Source organism: Ixodes scapularis, unplaced genomic scaffold, assembly GCF_016920785.2.
Source record: "Ixodes scapularis isolate PalLabHiFi unplaced genomic scaffold, ASM1692078v2 PGA_scaffold8__174_contigs__length_109621045, whole genome shotgun sequence".
Taxonomy (NCBI): Eukaryota; Metazoa; Arthropoda; class Arachnida; order Ixodida; family Ixodidae; genus Ixodes; species Ixodes scapularis.
The window spans coordinates 9,795,340-9,814,822 of NW_024609883.1; the positions used below are offsets into that span (position 1 = coordinate 9,795,340).

The 19,483-nt window shown below is 47.1% G+C and overlaps 1 protein-coding gene across 8 annotated transcripts in view; it reads right to left on the reverse strand.

The window, feature by feature from the left end:
* LOC8041289 (lysosomal-associated transmembrane protein 4A) overlaps window positions 1–14,621 on the reverse strand; it is a 33,333-nt gene extending 18,712 nt beyond the window's left edge. The window contains exons 1-3 of one of the 8 annotated variants that reach the window (XM_040499743.2): window positions 14,412–14,611; window positions 13,977–14,115; window positions 7,903–8,101 (exon numbers count right to left, since the gene is read on the reverse strand). In XM_040499743.2, the coding sequence (XP_040355677.1) occupies window positions 7,903–8,101; window positions 13,977–14,075 (298 nt within the window). In that variant the 5' untranslated portion in view covers window positions 14,076–14,115; window positions 14,412–14,611. Of the gene's footprint in view, window positions 1–7,902; window positions 8,102–13,976; window positions 14,175–14,261 lie in introns of all 8 variants that reach the window. The other 7 variants (XM_040499741.2, XM_040499740.2, XM_029994032.4 and 4 more) reach the window with 7 other exon arrangements.
* Between the last annotated feature and the right edge of the window lie 4,862 nt (window positions 14,622–19,483).

Genomic DNA, 19,483 nt, shown 5'->3' on the forward strand with positions numbered 1-19,483 from the left:
TTCGATATCTTGCATAACCTCACTGTCGTCGGAGCTCTCACCGAGGCATTGTTCCTTCAAGAATCCTGCATGGGCAAAGCAGTTAGCAATGGCTGTGGCCTTCACATCACTCCATGCTGCTGCCAGCATGTGAACTGCACACAGAACATCAACAGCATAAGATTTCTTGTTCTCCATACATACTAACATTCGGAAAAGCACCTGAGCACGGTACAGAACCTTCAGGTTTTTAATAATGCCCTGATCAAGTGGTTGAAGGATGGAGGTTGTGTTCCCAGGCAGGAATTCCAAAGTGATTGCTTGCAGGTCCTTGACTACGCCATGAGCAGTGCAGTTGTCAAGCACTAGCAAGACTTTTCTGTTCTGCTTCTGTAATTCCTTATCGGTACGGCGCAACCACTTCTCAAACAGTTCTTGCGTCATCCACGCTCGGGCGTTAGCTTCATAGTCTACTGGCAAGCTGCGGATGCCTTTAAAGCACCTCGGCTTCTTAGATTTGCCAAAAACTAGGAGTGGTAGTTTATGACTGCCATCCATATTTGTGCAAACCAGTACCGTTAAACATTCTTTACTTGCCTTGCCACCCGCGCACTTTCTGTTACGAGGCCACAGGGTCTTATTTGGCAGACACTTGAACACCAGTCCGCACTCGTCTGCGTTGTAGATGTCCGCTGGCTGGTAGTCACGCAAGATTTCTTGAAGGCGCGTTTTCTGCCAGCTCTTCGTAACGTCCGTGTTGACGCCCGCCGACTCCCCGCTGACGGTTTTAAACACCAGACCGTGGCGCTTCTTAAACTTGTCGATCCACCCATCACTGGCGGTGAAGTCGACAAGGCCCATCCGAAGAGCCAATGCTAGACCTTGTTCCCGAAGAAGGGGCCCACTGATCTGGATTTTCGACGCCCACGCTTGATGGCACCACATCAGAAGCGCCTTTTCCAGCTCAGGGAAGTTTCCTTTTCGTAGACGCTTTCGGCTTGGTGTGAAGTCCTCCGCCTCCTGGCGCAATCGGCTCTTCGCCTTTACAATCGTCGACAGGGTGCTTTTTGAAAACCCCAAATTTCGTGGTTACATCTGTCAGTTTAACCCCGCGCTCGATATCTCCGATCGCGTCCAATTTTTCCTTCAATGTTAGCGCCCTGTACGGCCCACGCCGCGCCATTGCAACATAGTTTCGGATTGCTATACGGATTATGGCTTCGTCTTTTCCAAAGCCGTTTTAGCCAGGCATAGGTTGCCAACAGCGTGCGATGAGAGCAGCAAGAATTATTTTGGGGCCCGATTATTGTTCGTCGGGATTTCAGGAAGAAAAAAAAATTAATAGCGGATGAAATTCTAGCGATAGCCGATTGAATACGAAACAATGTAAAGTTTGAATTATAGAGGGTGCAGTTCGTATTATCGAAAGTAAATGCTATAGTAAATACAAATGGCCAACTAAAACTTCACGTTTTGTTCGATTTACCGAAAAGTATGAATTATAGCTGTTTGAATTACCGCGAGTCGACTGTATTTGCACAGGTCCACTTGCTTTCCCTCTCGCATATTAAGCCATTCTCACAAGTACAGACAAAATGGTGGTCCCTTCTCCCTTACTAAAAGCAAATGCATGGACTATCTGTATGCTGAAGTGCCGCATATGATATTCGAAATGTTTTCCTGTTTAAAAGCCTCTGAATTCTTAGCTGGCATAAGGAGAAAGGAAACATCTATGACGGGAAAAAAACAAAGAAGGCAGTTTCTCACAATGAAAAAGTGTAGGGCATGTTTCTCCCCCTCACAATACACCGCTCTATACTTCAAGCCTCCAATTTTGAGAAGGATATGAAGGTGTTCTCCCCTATCGTCTGACACAGTGGTTCTCAACCATTGATGTTTCGTGGACCCCTTGTGGATTGCCGAAGATGATGGGAGACCCCGTTCGTGGTGAGGGGGAAGCGAAAAGGTATAGGTTAATTATGATGATTTAATAAATCAATATAAATGCTAGACTTCTATCATTGACATACACACGAGAAAATGCATTCAAAAATTAAAACGTTCCTTCTCAATTTAGAAAAAAATTGCAGTGGCTTAGCTCGGCTACGCCAGGATATACGTAGCGTGAGCTTATGCACACAAAATGAGAGGCGCTAACAAGCGGCTCCGGTGCAGCATCCGACTTGGCTACTGTGCAACGGAGGCGCACAGCTGGGCACGCGGCAACGCCAGTGTGACTGCCGCGGCTATGATGTCACTCCTCTGAAATGCGCAGATCGGCGAGGCGCGCGCGGCGGCGGCAGTGGCGGCGGCGGCTCTGGCGCGCCAGCCGTGCGTCGTGTGACGTCACAGCTCCTAGCGCTTGGGCAGCACGGCTCTTTTACAGCCATGCGAAACAGTTCAAACTCTGCCTAAAAGTTGTATTCTGTAGCTCACGCTACAAAATACAACTTCTATTGCCGAGCTTGATTAATGAGGTAGGGCTTTGCGGACCCCTATACTCCGTTTCAAACATCGCGTGCAACGCTGGGAAAGCTACTGAAGTAGTGCGCATGAAAAAACACACAAAATTGTGTTACTCCGCGAGATTTCGTGGACGAGCGGTACAAGGCGCTGCTCTGGCGATGCCGGCGATGCCGACATCTCGGTGGCAGTGGTTCGAACCCACTTAGGGCGCAAAGGTTTTTTTTTTGTTTTTTTTTCCTCGACCGATTTTTTGTGCAAGATTGTGCGTATTGCGGAAGTGCATATTTCAATTGCTCTTTTTTTGCTGATTTTTATTTATAAGAAGGTAGACTAGGGGCTGGTGTTCCGCTCGAACTTGCGCCGGCCTCGTCAAAACGGAAGAACGGTCGAGATCCAGGGCGTCTCTATTTAAAGCCGTTTATTTACATGGTAGCGTGAAAATCAGAGAGTACCTTGAGAGTGTGGTGGACGGTCCTTTATATAACGAATATTGTGATTAGGGGACCGCACTGCCATTGTTCAGACGGCTTGGCATTCCCTCACGTGATGCGACTTCATGGAAGCTTCCTTCAGAGTCAGAATACTCGCCGGTGTATGGAAGAAGTCATCCAGACGGCAGTATCTCGGTGCTCTGGTGCCGGCGCCCCCATAAACCGGGAGTGATTCACAATAGACGCGTACACAACACACGGCACTCGAGATCAGGGTCGAGTGTTGTTTCCTTTTAGAGGAAAGCAGGGGCCTCGGAATACAGGCACGGGCATGTGCGTCGTTTACTTAGCCGACCAAGGTTAAGGTGCCTCAGGCAGACGGAGCCGACCATGGTTACGGTCCCGCAGGCAGAAGAACCCAGACGCTTCGGACTGCAATCACGGGCACCGCCTGCTGTAAGGCCCGCAAGCAGATGGAGCAGTAGGCACGATTCATCATCGACACAGTTCCTTTTTGAGGCTTGTTTCACTTTGAAGCCATAAGGCCGATTTCAACACCAGAAATAACAGGTGGCAGTTCACAACACTGTCCGCGTGCTCGGAACTTTCACGTTGCAAGGTCTTCGCTTCGGGGACGCCACCTTGCCAGACACTCCGGTGTCGTTACTGACCGTCTCCAGGACCTCACGGACCGACGTCTCCGGGAAACACGTTCTTGAACTCGCGTACACGTTGGCGATCACCTGCTTGCACTTTTGATGAGATCTTCACACAACGAATCTTCGAAAATATCCGAGCAGGAAAAGAAAGCTTCCCGCGTAAGACGCCATCTTCACGAAACCGGCGAGGCAGGGGCAGCCGCACAACCCGAAAACCCGAAGCGAGTGCGAGTGCCGCACGAACGAAAACGGAAAATAATTTGGAGTAGTTTACATTATCTTTTCCTTTTTATTGAAAAAGAATCGGTGTTCCCTCGAAATCATAACGCCACTATTAGTTACTAGCCACAAAGATGTATACTTTTCGACTTTTTTTTTTTTTTTTTTTTTAGGGGCCGCACTATTTTGTGGAGCGAACGTAGTCGCGGTCGGCTGTGCAAACCGGCGCGCTAGCTTTGACTACGTTGCACGCTATGTTTGAAACGGAGTATAGAATGCCTTCGCGGACCCCAAAACATCCGCAGACTCCTATTTGAGAACCACTGGTCCAACACATCTAAAGAAACACAACTTTTGACTTGTTGGGGGCGTTTCATGGGGCATGCGCCAGGGGAAATTTTTGTTATTATTTTCAATACTATTTAAATTTTTACAGTTTATCGTGCTTAATCTTTTTTTTATAAATCTGGTGTTGGATATGATATAGCTTGCTTTTTAGGTTCTCGATGCAATGAACAAGCAGAAAAAACCACGTTCTTGTGCACACGTGATGCTTGGCAACACACTTATAAAAGTCTAGTTAAATAAACTAATTCACTCCCTTTAAGCCACAGAGTGCAATGAACAACAAAAAAATGTGTGCGATGACTTTTTCACTTTAAATCAATTAAAAATAGCAAAAATGTAATTTCAAGAGGGTAATAATAATAAATGTTTCGCAAAGTTTTCAAAAATATAAAATAATATACATTCTAGCCAAACCTAGATGCATAGTTGCATTCTACATATTCTAAAGTATATGCTTGCCAAATTTTGTTATGAAAGGACATTATTAAGAACTGAAATTCTAGCACACCAACTGTGAAGATGCTCTAAAATTACATAAAAAGCAAAGTGTGCTTGAATTTGATCATAGATGTGTAGCTATATACACATTTTTGCAGTGTGGGAAATAATATTTTGTTAATAAGTTTGGCGATAAATTGAAGCTACAAAAGAATGCAATGGAGAGGAGACGGCAAGGCCCACTTGTCAAAGCGACGTAACAACTTGAAAAACTACGCGGAGAAAAAAGGATCAAATTCATGCCGTTCTGGGTTGCCTGGAAGTCTTCAAATGCATATTAGACTAACTTTGCAATTATCAGTGATGTGATCGGCCTAAGCCGTTTTGGAGCGCCTTTTGGAGCAGCCAAAACAGTGTTTTGGAGCAGCAAAAGTAGCCTATGGAGCAGATGTCCTTAGAATATATATATATATATATATTCGAAGTGCTGTACAAGCGAAGGGATTTGTGTTGTGTTCTGATGTGACGTGTTGAGACGGAACTCACTGCTTGCGCTTTTACTGCTCAGACATCCCACAAGTGTACACAGTCCTGTAGCCGTTGCCGAGCAATTAAAAAAAAACACTCGTTACCATTTTACTGGTTCCCGACGTGCCAGATATTCGTCAAAAGTAAGCAAACGTAAAATAATGGACTGCAAGCGTCCCGGCTGGTGCGTCTACCGTGCAATCATGTTCGCATGCACGTGAGGGCAACTTCTGTAGGCTTGCAGTTGCGCGTGCTTCATCGCGCGAGCGGAGACAACGGCTGTTCGATCAAAATGAAAACCATGCTGTTCCGCTCCGTCGTCAACTGATTCCCGAAACTGTATGCAGAATGAAACTTTCGAGCGTACGACCAAAAACCGTCAAGCGGCGCGTGCTTGCCAAGCCGGCAAACAAAATACAGGCTAAACACACACACACACACACAAAAAAAAAAGAACCTGAGCACATCGATGCAAGACATCGCGAGCCAGGGTCAAAAAGTTCTTGGACCGCTTTGTGCAACGACTGAACTCGAGACAAACATGCGCGCTGTGCGGGTTCAGCGTGCAGACATTGCCTCCTTTGCTTTAGCTCACTTCCCTTCTCCAACTTTCTTTCGCGGATAATTTTTCACGTACCTGGGTCCCTCTCCAACGAAAGCCCACCGAGAGAAACGTAGGTAATCAATACTTCGAGACAGCAGTCTCTGAGTTAAAGAGAGATTTTTGTAGTAACGTACGATTTAAACCAGAACAGGAATGTTGACGAGCATGCGGCAGTACCTAGTTTCATTTTAGAAAGCGCCATGTGTGCAGCGACGTGGGGCTCCAACACCCGACGTCACGCGACCACGGCGACTGGAAAGCAGAGACCAAATATACTTCTCCCACGGCCGTTGCTTTGAGGAGCGAGTGCTTCATTCAGCTCACAAAGTAACTCTCGCCGCGCAAAAATGTGGTTTCGTTTCACAGCATGACGGCATGGCTGGTACCCGGCACGCTAGCGTCGGAGCGTCCCCACACACACACGTATTTCGTTGAAAATATTTTTTAGAAAAGACGCGAGACAAGACCCATGAGACGACGAGAGCACGAAACGCGAGACGGCGGGAAAACCATGCACAACCAGAGGGACAATTGATGCAGGGTAATTTGTGTCGGGTGGCCGCTTGCGCCACATAACAGATGCATGCTCAGTTACGGTAGTCAGTTTTGTTTCTGTTTTGAAAGGTGACAGAAATTGTTTTTTTGGCGCAGGCTTGGCGCAGATTACCCATATTTTGGCAAAATGTTGCAGGGTGTAGCAGGGTTAGCCCATTGGCGCAGTTTGGCGCAATTGGCGCAGCAGTCACATCACTGAATTATAACATGCACTAATTATTTCTATACTTCAAACACTTTTGCAAAACATTCCCCCTTTTCGACCCGTATCCCTCCCCTAAAGGTTGTTTTTCTCCACACTTGCATTTCTATGCTAAGTTTAAAAAAATTTTGAGTGCTACCCTTTTCCTTCCTCCTCCTTCTCCTTCTTCTTCTTCCCCGCCCCCCCCCCCCCCCCCCCCCCCCTTTAACTTGCATTGACACATTCTCACACCTGCCAACCTGTGGACTTTCAAATTCGTAAAAGTCCCGCGGCCGCGCCGGGGGGGGGGTTACGCAAAGCGATGTGCAGCTTAATGTCAGCCTCGCCAGCGTGCGAAACGCTTACATCACACATGCACGTGCTACAGAATACACACTTCTCTCGCTTCTTGGGCGACACGAAGCACAAAAATTTTGACATGTAGGACTTCAGGAACACCTGAAAGTACCTCTTTTGAGGTTTGGAGTTCGGCATTGCGCTGCGAAGCCACAGTGACCAGAATGCTACAGTTACACGTGCAACAAACACAGACGCCATACTTCTCGCCTCGAAACTGGCCGAAACAACCGGGCCCAACATCTAAACACGTCAAACCAACGTGCACCCGTGCACCGCCGAACACACGAACAAAGGCTTTGAGCTCTGGATTGGTTTTCGATCCGTGGCCACCGGCTAGACGGATAGTAAAAACCACGACGCTGCTGTGGACGGTACCTATCACCCTCTTGTGGCGGTGCAAGATACCGCCAACAACGGAGTTACAAAAACAACAAAAAACAAAATAAAATAAAAATAATAAAAAATATATTATTCATAAGATTTGAAGCAAGATTCGCAAAATCGTAAAATTAGTCCCAATTCATACATTTTACGAAAAATTCGGAAGAGTTGGCAGGTATGCATTCTGCAGCAAAGACGTGCGAGCGTAGCCGAAGCAATAAAAGTGAGCTCCAAGGTTTTCAAAATCCCTGCCGAGCGCTCGTGCAGTGCAAGTGTAGTAGGCCCCTGGAACGCGTCTGCGACGGGTGTGTTCCGTCCCGCCCATACGTCAAAAGCAGTCATAAAGTGGCAACAAACGACGTCAGAAAGGCCGGAGTGTTGCGCTGTTGGACGTCGTAATCTCTGCGGTCGGTCGTAGAAATGCTGCCGAAAAGCACGAGCGGACGCGAGCGTTGCAGTCGTCGCGGCGTCCCAACCCCCGACTGCCAAAGCTTCCGTGGACTGCCAAGCCGGACAGCGGTCTCCAGCAGAACGGTCGTCTGCTACATCCACCACGCCGCTGCGACGCCGGCGACGGCGCGCAGCGGCGTGGTGGATGTCGCCGGGCAGAAATCGCGGGACCACTTTTTAGGATGCGGTAAACGCACGAGTCAGACGCGTTCCAGGTGCAATAGTTCGAAGCAGCATCTCATGGACATATCTTTGGCTTTGCTCGCACGTGGAGCGAAGCAGATCGTAGAGCACGCCACTCACGGTCTCGGATGCTGCCGAATCGGGCGTCGGCACTCATGTCCGGGAACTCGTGGCTGTAGACGCTGGGGCGGAAGTGGGTGATGAAGCCACCCGAGAAGTGCTGCCCGGGGGACGACGAGGACGTCCCGTACAGCTTCTCAAACAGCTCCGGCCGCAGTAGCATGCTCACCAGGATCGCCAGGGCCAGCACGTGCAGGATCTGAAGTAAACACACGCCTGAATTGCTCGTGCCACGGTTGCGGCGTCGTTTGTTTTAGCGCAAATGATCGCTACACGCAACTCGCGCATGACGTGACAGCACCACGCCAGTGGCCGTCTGGCGCTCGCCGGTAGGGCCACCGCAATAGCCACCGACGTGACGTCAATGCGAGCCATGTATACCGTGATACCGTGGGAGATAGCCCACCTGAAGTCGAGAGCAAATCGGGTAAAAATAAAGAGTGGGTTAACTTTCAATGTACAATCGAGAAAAGTTTTAAAAAAAAATGCTATCTTAAGATCATGTTTTTCCTGCCAAACTTGTTATTGCGGTGAGGGACAATGAAGTAAACATGACTGTGCTTCCGAGTCAGCAATGTTCACTTATATGCTATAGCTAACTAGCCACATTTATGTACATCCCTAACACTGAGTACTATAGGAGGGGGTGATCTTTCGGTGCTAGAAGAAAATAGGGAACAGATTTCTTTTCAAGGGTTGAGGCATCTCTTGGAGTATTACGCTAGCCTGTCGCAGGTTAGAAAAAGCGAAACAAGCTCCTCCCGGAAATACCCTCCTCACCCTTTCCACTTCAGCAAAGTGAATGCTGGAGAGGAGACCACCAATCATGGTGAGCAGAGTGTTTCATGGGAGGGGCTTGTCTTCTTCACCTGCAGCAGGGCAGGGCAGGAGACCCAACACCCCAAGCAGTTCATTTCAGCTGTCTGGGCAATAAGCATAAATTACTCGTTTGTTCCGACACAGCAATTGGCTAGGGCTCGTGTTAAATTTATCTATTTGTTCTATTTTATTTTCAAATACTGCAGCCCCCTTGGGGCTATTAAAAGAAGTGTACAAGCAGAAAAAGGAAACAATATACAAGAATAAAAGAACAGTAATGAATACAAAACACTATCAATAGTTATGAATGGCGGAAAAAAATTCACGCAATGGCAGTAAACGAACATCACCGGGCAGCAAATATCAAATTTCAATGATACTAGGAAAAAAAAACTGTATTTAAACAAGTCTGCACATGGATGAAAGGGTGAAATATTTAGGTGGCGGTAGCCTCACAAGGAAGGTGCCTTTGTGAAATTTAAATACCTACTTAAAGGGGCCCTGCAATCCTATTTAAGCGTCAACCTTTTTTGCAGATTCCACGTCTCTTGTGGTTCGGTCAACTCAGCGGGCACGGAGAAAGTAACTAAATATCAGTGTGTAGTATATTAACCAGACGACACGGAAACTTCCTACTGATACAGGAACGCACCGTGATGTTGAACGCGCGCAGCATATGACAAAATCGTGATGTTGTTGGTCCTGGTCAGCCGAGGAGAGAGAGCTGCCCGTACCCAGACAGCTCTCTCTCCTCAGCCTCACCTCTTTTCCCCGTCTTTCCTCCCTCCCCACATTCCTCTGTCCCCGTGGTCCGCGGGCGCGGGAAAGAGAACCAAGGATGTCATGAAGAAGGTTATTTGTTGCTTGTTTTTGTAATTTTAGTATGCCTATAACTTTTAAAATAAAGCGACTTTTGAGAAAAGAAGAAGTCTTTAAAGTTACTAAGTTCAGTGCGCTAAGGTTTAGTGCAAATTAAGAAACTGTAAAAAAGTTGTTGCAGGCCCCTTTAATGTCGCAAAACGCGACGAGTTAATGAGACCTCCAAAGGGTTTTTAGGAATTGGGTGTGACATGCGGATAGTGGGGTCTAAAGCAGAAGGATGTAAGAAAGGTTTAAAGAAGCACTTGTGCTCCTTTTTTCGCCCCGCCCTCGACCTAGGTAGATGACTTGAAGAATCTACAAGCCGGGCGAACGACAAGCTGCGTGGTAGCGAACTCACGTTTGTCAATCTGGCATAAGGTGTTTTCTAGCTTTGTTTCGCAAGAAAATACCGACGTTGTGCATTGTATAAAGAAAAGTTGACAAGCCCTCAAACGATCGTAACATGTCACGGTAGAACGGACATGCCCAACGCATCGTCTGCATTCTGCTTCCTATGTTCCTCTCTTTCTTGCTCTTTCTCAGTACCTCAGATGTCGGCGTTTACAATCTGCTGCGCTCTGCTCCAGGTTTTAACCATCTGGGCCCAGCTCACATGGCCAGTGGAGCGTAAACCATGACGGCAGCAACAGCGTTTAAGGTGAACTCGTGCGTACAATAAAAGACAGGTCAGTTTGTGCCTCAAAAGCTTTTCTAATGAAGTGCATTACATGAGGGGGAACTTATAAGAAGATCATATAACAATGAAAAAAAAAAAATAGAATCAGGAGCAAACAGGCTTTATACAATAAGAAATCACCAAATGGCTGGTTCAATCAATCATAACCAAAAGCATATACGACGCAGAAAAGATGTCAATCGCAAGCAGACTAAACTAAAACAATGGCTATCACTGAGTGAACTTTTAGATAAACTACTAAGACATTTGAGGTTACAAAATTCACGTAATTCAGCCTGCCTAGTTTCTGATGCAATCGGAAAAAAATTCCAGTTATAATTACAGACAAGATGAGAACACCCGGCCTCTAGCAAGCGCACAATGCCTTTTGCCGTGCTTCGGCTGCGCGAGCATGCTCAAGGCACAGGCCTCCAAAGCATCTTCGAGCATAGGAAATTCTTGCTGGAGACAGCACAACCCCTCCCTGCACTTCTCATTCTGTCGGTGACTAGAGTAGTGACGGCGGGAGAAAGTGGAGAATTTCCAAACTAGTTTAGATCTCGTGAGCAGAGTTCTGCATCGGCACGAAACGCGGGATTGAGCTCTAGAACGAGACTGAATGCCAACAGTCGCCTAAATTTGTCCTTTTATAAGCCAAAAAACGAAGGGAGACGAGCAGACGAGGGCGTGAGGACGTCAGAACGTTGAGCTCTGTCTGGAATGATTAGTGGGTAGACATAAAGCTAGCGGTCCTTGTCTTAACTAACTCTTTGAACACAAACGTGGAACGCTGGTGTTTGGCAATCGGATGCACTCGAAGTAGTATAGACAAAGGCAGCTAGCCTAGCGTCCACCCACCAATCGTTCTTACCGGAGCTCGGCGTTCCGACGACCTTGTGCACTCTCGTCTCTTCCTCCCTCTCAGTTTCTCGCCGCATTCACGCTCAAAAGTTTGGGTCGTTGTGTGACAGCATACTTCACAGTATCGCGGCACGACTGAAACATTCCAGAATAGCTAACGAATATAAAAAGAGCGTCTGCTGCCAGTAACGAAATCCTGGCCCTCCGTGCAGGAGTAAATCGTGGCACCAATAACTCAGCTGTGTTCGTGATGTTTTAGTCTCGCGCTGCATTTTATTTATTTATTTATTTATTCATACTGCAGGCCATTTCAGGCCCAAGCAGGGTGGGACAACAAGAAAGGAAAAAACATAACTAAACAGAGTAAACCAACTAGTGTGGTACACTGGAGGTCACAAAAAAAAGAAAGAAAAAATACACAAGTTCAAAGGGTGTATAGATAACACAACAAAGGGGCCACTGATAGCATCTTGCAATAAGCACGACAGAGCACATAAAAAATAAGTTAGGAACGCTAGTGACACGTTGTATCTTAAAATCATGACTACAAAATTACTGAAATATAACAAAAAACCATGCGAGCGCGTTAGAAATGAGAAGAACATGCATTGACAAATTGTTCTTCGGTCGTACAAGCAACAATCTCGTCAGGTAAAAGATTCCATTCATCTACAGTTGTAGAAAAGAAAGAAAACTTGAACACATTGGATGACGATCTAGAGGGTCGAATGTGATATGAGTTGTTTGTTCTACAGGAGTGCTTGAAGGGAGGGAGCAAATACATGGTGGGATCGATACCGGTTTGCCTGTTCGCAATACAGTACCAAGGTTCTAGCCTAGCTAACTTACGTCGGGCGCACAAAGGTTCTATGTTTGACAATGACAATATCTCAGCGATAGAATCCGTCCTTTTGTACCTGCGTACACAAATCGTAGACTCTGGTTTCGTATACGTTCGATTTTAGAAGAATCAACTTTGGAATAAGGATCCCATACTACAGTGGTGTACTCCAACATTGGCCTTATTAGGGTCTTATAGGTGGTTAGTCTAGTGGATGTTGGTGCCAGCTTTAGTTTTCTTCTAATGAAACAAAGTTTTCGGAAGGCAGCTGAGCATATATTATCTACATGCAAGCTCCAGCTAAGGCCAGGAGTGAGCGTTACTCCTGGGTATTTTACGGAGGGTGCGAACATAATCGCGCGATTAGTCTATTTGTGACGCCACATTTGTTATTGGATTTCCTGCAAACTGGAAATGCCGACTATACGTAATATTACACGCCGAAGGCTAAGCCAGCACCGTATCGAAAAACCCCTAAGACGAGAGAAAGATGAAACGAAGGAAACACACGAGACAACTGACTCTTATTTCAGTTATAACTAGGGCTCCGTGTTTTCGGTAAATACCGATAAACCCAAAAAATTAACCCCGATGCCAATTTGATCAAAGTCAAGGAGAAACCGAAGAACTCCGATTTGGAGCTGCCCTCGAACAAAAAAAAAAGACCCAAGCTTTGTGGAAAAAAAATCGTTATTTGCACCATTGTTTTTTTTTATTTTGTTTTTAAACTGTAACACAGCATACATTGAACTGCCTGCAAAGCTGTTTTTTTCCTTTGGAACCACGTCCACCGTTTCGTTTCCTCCTCTTACTGCTATGAGGATACTTTCCAAGTACACGGCTGAAGTGCACGTTCCCTGAAGCTTTATTGCACGTGTGTTCTTGAATGTTTCTTCGAGGACACAAAAAGTGGATACCAAAAAACTGTAAAAAAAAATATATAAACCCCTAAAAAAAAAAACGTTCTTGAATTTGAGGAAAAATAAACACAAAAAACACGGAACCAAGACACCAGGTTTGATACGCAGTGGGTATGACATTATTCGGTTATATATTCAATTTCTCCGAAATGCCATTGATTATTTCTCTCTCAGTTTAATTATTGTACTTTCAATTAGACGTATGCTCGACGTCTCCACACCTGGTCGAATTTTCATTGGAAACGACCTTAGCACATCACGTAAGAAAACAAACAAACCATGACAATTTAGTCTAAGTATTGCATCAGTAAAGCTTGGCGTTTCGGTCTGTGATATATCTATTTCTGTCACTTCTGACACTGCCAGAATGTCTTTGGCTGCTTGCTTTACAAATGAAGGTCCTAAACGTCAAGCACGCCTTTCGCATGTTGTCAAGAGTGACACAGCTAGCTCGTCACCTCTTAGATCGACGTGACAGGAATGTGTATGTCGTTTCAAGATAGGCATCCGCCCGTGACGTGACGTGCTTGCTTCTATCTACACCGTGTCTCCCCAGTGTACTGTGTCGTTTCCTGGTGTAACCCGGCTTAAATGTTTGGGGGATAATTTTGGGGGGAAATGTTTCAGTGTGCCGATGAGGCGGCTTTTCTAAACCAACAGTGATAAGCATTCACGTCCCTCCAACACTACCTTTGGCGTTCTGCTGCTGCTGCAGATTCCAATTACGCAGAAACAAATCACATTGGTATTACACATACTCAAAGATACTGGTAACTAAGCTTTTGTTGACGCCCCTTCGCATGCATCGAAAAGTAGTGTGCAGCATCGACAAATATAAAAGAAAGGTACAGACGTAGAAAAACGGGTCTGCTGACATCGGTAGAAAACCTAGATTCCGGCGAGTTTCTCGGAGCGAACGGGCGGCATTTTTTTTACTGCGTAGACGCTACGGAAACGAGCGATCGCGTCACCGTCTTCGCGATGTTTTATCGACCGCTGCGCGCTGTCATAGAACAAACTTCGAGAGCTTTCAGAGCCGAAAGGCTCAGCTCTATTAAAATATTTGTAAGAAAAGGAAGGCGCGAAAATAACTCACCAAGTGCCAGATGCCCAGGATCACGGTCCCCGTGCGGACGTGACAGCAGAAACAGCATCGGAAAGCGCTGTGGTTCACCAAGTCACCCTTCCTCCGCATGGTGATCGCCTCGCTTCGAGCTTCGGGGGACTGACCAGCACTGCGTAGCGCACAGAGAGTTGTGACGCTACGAGGGACGTCGTCTTTGGCCGCCTAGGCCTAAAAAAAAACAGTAAAGATGCGGCTAGGAAACGGGCACACGAGCGAGCGCGGCGAAATGGATTTGAGGAAGCGAAATGGCCGAACCTGAGGACGTTGCCCGAATCGCGGTGTCAACGCGGAGAACGTTCTTCGTGGCTCTAAAAAGCCGATCGCAACGGCGCAACAGACACCCACACACCCGCACGGTTTCGGAAGGGGAGGAAAGATGTCAAAGATGGTACACAACGCACGAACCGTGTCGGTTATGTCGCCAGTCGTGTGTACGCTGTCCGTTGTGTGTGCGTGTGAGCGCTCCTTTGGCTCCACTGCACTGCTCTGCGCTGGCGCGCTTGCGCACGTGCACGACTGCGCACGCGCGAAGCGGCCTTTTGACAACAGAAACAGAACAGCTGATGGCTGATGCGTTACTTCCTTTTCTGTTGTTTACACTAGGGCCCTTTACACGGGCCTTAGGTTACACGGCTGATGCAAGTATTTGAAACAGAAAGACGGTTGGCGGCTTAAAAGAAAAGAGAGACGAAAAAAAAGGGCAGCTGTAACTTTTTATTTGTTTTTATCATTTACTGATTTCACCATTTATCAGGTGTATGTTATCTTATCGAGGCGTACAGGTTTCAAATGCCAAAAGCTAAAAGCAACGCCTCTTCCCGAACTACCTGCGCGGTGTATCAATGCGCAAAACTTCAATCTCTCTCTTTTTTTTTTTTTTTTTTCCTTGGAGTGAAACGATCGAGTGTTTTGCGTAAAAGAACTAGCTGGACGCTATTGAGGTGTGCCAATGATTTTTGTCTTGCCTTCTTCGCAAGCACTGATAGGAGATTACCCCTCAACAAAGTGCCTGTGTGGTTTCCTGGCGTCATACTTGCCATCTGCAGTGCTGCACATTCTAGCCCCGTCATCTCTTCGTGTTATGTTTTCGTTCAAGTCGCAAACGAAGGCCAGGCAGAGAAGAAATGTACAGCTTCGCATTTTAATCCAACCGTCATATGCAGAGTTACATTACGAGAAGAGTAAAGCTATACGCACTCCGGAGTGCGCTTCGGACGGAAATGGCTATACGCACTCCGCTTTTCCCGTATAAAAAGAGTGGACACAACGAGTTTCCTAAGCGGTGCCATGGCATAGGGGTTAGGGTGTCCGCTTCATACGCAAGTGGACGCGGGTTCGATCCGCGGTGGGTCTGCTTTATTTTTTTTATTTTTTCTCAAACATTTTGTTTTGTTGAGGCATTTGGCGATATTTACGACATTTCTTTTTTTGCGATGAACAGTAAAAGCAACAACACAAAAAAATCGAATGTTGGCGAGAAACTTCGCAGAACTAAATGGTATCGGACTCCCTTTCCGGAGGTGCGATCGGGGACAGCGGGGCTTGGATTGCCGGCTGGACGCCGCGAAGCGGCGTGTACTGGTTACGCTTTGTAATTAGCAGCCGATACTGTCGCCGCGAAGCGGCGTGAACGCAGGCGGGGGGCTGTGTTAACGAGCGCCCCAGTGATTCACGCGCCGTTCGAAAAGGGTGGCCCGAGCGGCATGATCTCTCGGAGGAGTGCGTATAGCCATTTCCGCGCGAAGCGCACTCCGGAGTGCGTATAGCTTTACTCTTACGAGAAACGCAGTCGACGTTCGCTTTCAATCTTGGGATTCCCGTCACGCGCCCACGCGTCTTTCCCAAGCGTGATCCGCGCGCGTTTTGCCGACAATATGGCCGATAGAGCAGCTTGCGGCGCTCTGTCGACCATACTTTTGTATGGTCGACTGTACTTTTGTATGGTCGACTGGTCGATAGCGAAAAGTCGACTGTCGACTTTTCGCTATCTGGATTACGGAACTGGGATTTCGGGTTTCTAGTAAAAAAAAGTTATAGTGGCCTTTTTGCATGTCTGCAATGTTTGATAAAGTAATCTCAAAAACTACCTGATGTGAAGTTCAAAGTACTCGGTTATGTAATAATAATAATAATATCTTTATTCAACCCTGGAGGGTTGCGGCACCACAGAAAGGCCATTGGCCCATACCTGAGGCCTGTGGTGCCGCACTACTACATATTGTGAAAAAAGTACACTACGTGCAATTTACTTGAAGTACTATAAATACAACGTACTTTCAAAGTAATTATAGTACAAGTATTTTTTAACACAATCTTTCATGGGCGGATTCGAAGTTGCATCAGGTATTTTCGGAAATGGCGGCGAATGTTGGATAAAGTCAAGTGGCCACAGGGTAGTCGTTTTCTCTCTGACAAACTATACATCATCAACTTATCAGGCACTTATTTGTATCGCCATTACTTCACTCAGAGAAACGTCCAAATGACATCTAAAAAGAGGAAGACAATAGCGTGTTTTTACATAATACTTTTTTTTTTGGGGGGGGGGGGGGGGGGTGGGGGGGGGGGGGCGGCGGGGCGGGATGTATTTTGAAGTTGGAAGTTGAACTTTCCTTAGAAAGTATCGAAAAACATTACTTTTTTTTCGTTTCCTAAACCGACTTGAAAAAATTTACTGCGCAACGGAGGCACACAGCTGGGCACGCGGCGGCGCCAGTGCGTCTGCCGCGGCTATGACGTCACTCCTCTGGAATGCGAAGACCGGCGAGACGCGCGCGGTGGCGGCGGAGCCCGCGGCAGCGGCGGCAAACAGTGCGTCGTGTGACGTCACTGCTCCTCGCGCTTGCGCAGACTGGCGAGGCGCGCGCGGTGGCAGCGGAGCCCGCGGCGACGGCGGCTCCGCCCCGCCAGCTGTGCGCCGTGTGACGTCACTGCTCCTCGCGCTTGCGCAGCACGGAGCACGGCTCATTATGCGAGCCACGCGGAACTGCTCAACCTCGGCCAGTGTAGCACACGCTACAAAAGTCATTCAGACACCTCTTCGTCCTACATTCCACCTTTCTCATTTTCTCTTTTGCACCACAATACATATTTTCAGTATTTAGACCCTAAGCTCTAAAGCTTTTCCCGAATTCTTTCGTTAATCCTTAAAATTCCCTGCAATCGTGATAAAAATCCCGTTCCCCTATTCACCAAAATTGAGACCCGAAATTCCCATAAAAAGGAAAAATTTGCTGCATGGAACATTACTCACTTATGCCTGGAAAGGAAAGCCCACCGTCTCCACTTCTGCTAACCTTTTCCATTCTATTGTGTGCTACGCTCACCTCTCTCGTGACCCGTTACGCTCACCTCTCTCGGCAGCCACTACGTCCCTGGAGGGCATAGATGGCGCTATTTGCACTGCAGCTGTGTTTTTGTGTCATTTCCTGAGACCAAGTGTAAGTTGAAAATTATTTCATTGCAATTTTTACTTTTACTATAGTCAGTTACAGGTTAAGAAGGTAGCGGCAAATGCCCCTCAAAGGGAATCAGATATCCCTCCGCCACCTTTGCATCCAATAGCGTCCCACCGTTTCCGTGACGTCGCGGACAACGCGCGAGGAGGGTCTTGCCTTTCTGTACATATTTGCTTTATCTTTCGACTTTGACTTAGCATTGTGGAAGCCACGAGAGGGAGATTAGAGTTCTCCCCCACCAACGGAAACAAATACGGCTTTCGGGGATTAGCTTCCCCCCCTACGGATACAAAGGCTGCTTTCAGGGGCTCGGTTCCCTCTCCGATGAATACAAAGGTCGCTTTCTTAAAAAGTGGGATCGGAGACAAGTGGGAATCCATTGAAGCGGAACAAGGAGCGTTTCCAGTGAACTCTTCTTTCGACTGCGGAGAGATTTGAAACGGGCGCATCACACTTGTGGGAGGAGCTTCTCCTACCTTCTTGACTTGTAACCGACTATATATGGTGCCTAGCTGGAACGCGTCTCCAACTGATGATCATTAGTGTTGTGCAAATATTCAAATTTTGGAGTAGTAGTTTCAAACAATATGCTATTCAATATTCCTTCGAGATGAACTCTGATATTCCAAGTGTTAACCACCTTACTGTGCAGAGCAGCGGTGCACTGCGGAGAAGTGACACCAACGGAGCTCACTTCCACGGGTGCTGCTTCTCTGCAGTGCATTGGTGCTCGGCAACAAGTGCGCTCAACGGGGCTTACCCGCTTCGAAAAGTAAAGCCCACTTTCCAAGCGGCATATATGCATGCACATGTTTTGTGTAAAAAGAACTGGAAACTTTGTGAATGCTGCACTACAGAGTAGAATTTCCAAAATTAAACTGTGGCTATTATGCTAGAGTACATGGTGCACAACCTACGTTCATAATTCTTTTTTCTTTTTATATATATATTCTCATATTTCAGATTTAATAAAGAATATTTCCATATTGCAAGACTTATAAATCCCCTCGATCTGAAATGCATTGTTTACTTGCCGTTCTCATGTAGGCAATGCGGAGGACAAGTTCGTCTGCTTCTTGCGCAGGGGGTAGCGGTGACGTCAGAACGCCGAGCCCTGATTGGCTGATCGCGACCCCCTATCTGAGCGCCGTCTGCTCCCTTGCAACGTCGTCTGCTCGCAACCTCGTCTGCGTCTGTCTTATCTTTCCTGCGACTTTCGCAGGAAAGTCGCAGGAAAGATAAGACAGACGCAGACGATGTTGCGAGCAGACGACTTTGCAAAGGAGCAGACGACGCTCAGCTAGGGGGTCGCGATCAGCCAATCAGGGCTCGGCGTTCTGACGTCACCGCTACTTCCTTTCTCATGCGCAGAAGACGAAAATGAGCCCACTTACGAGGCGTCAAGGAGGTTAGAAGCACGACCCACTGAGTGGGTCGTGGTTAGAAGTACTAGGAGGGGGCACGTTGCAATATTGGTGAAGCCTAGTCATAAAAAGTTTAAACGATTTTGTGCCCAGCGTGACCGCAGATCTCTCTGGCGATTGGTGCGCGTGACATGTCACGTGTGAGATGGATGGTTGATTGTAGGAGGACTACTTGCAGGCTTGCGCGCGCTCCGTCCGGTAGGTTTTATCAGATCGAAGGCTAGACTGTGGTGTATTCTAGTACCCCATAGCAAGACGATGGCTAGCTACGGTCACGTGATGTGGTCACGTTGGCATGGTAAGTGAGGAGTGTAAGGAGGAAAATGAGAAAGACGCGAGGCGTCAAGGGAGCATGGCTTGTGGAGGCTACGCGGCCGACGTCATGCCCTCTCCTATCCTTCTATTCTCCATACATACCATAAATATAGCTAGATTAAGATTAGCTTAAATATGGACAAGTAAGCTTGGAAACAAAACCTTTAGAAGTTCAGATGCATTTTTATTTAGGCACGGTGCAGTAGTGAAAAACTTGCAGAAACTGCTTGATTCGAAAATATTCGGCCAAAACCACTAGCATTTCCTTCGAACTCCAAAA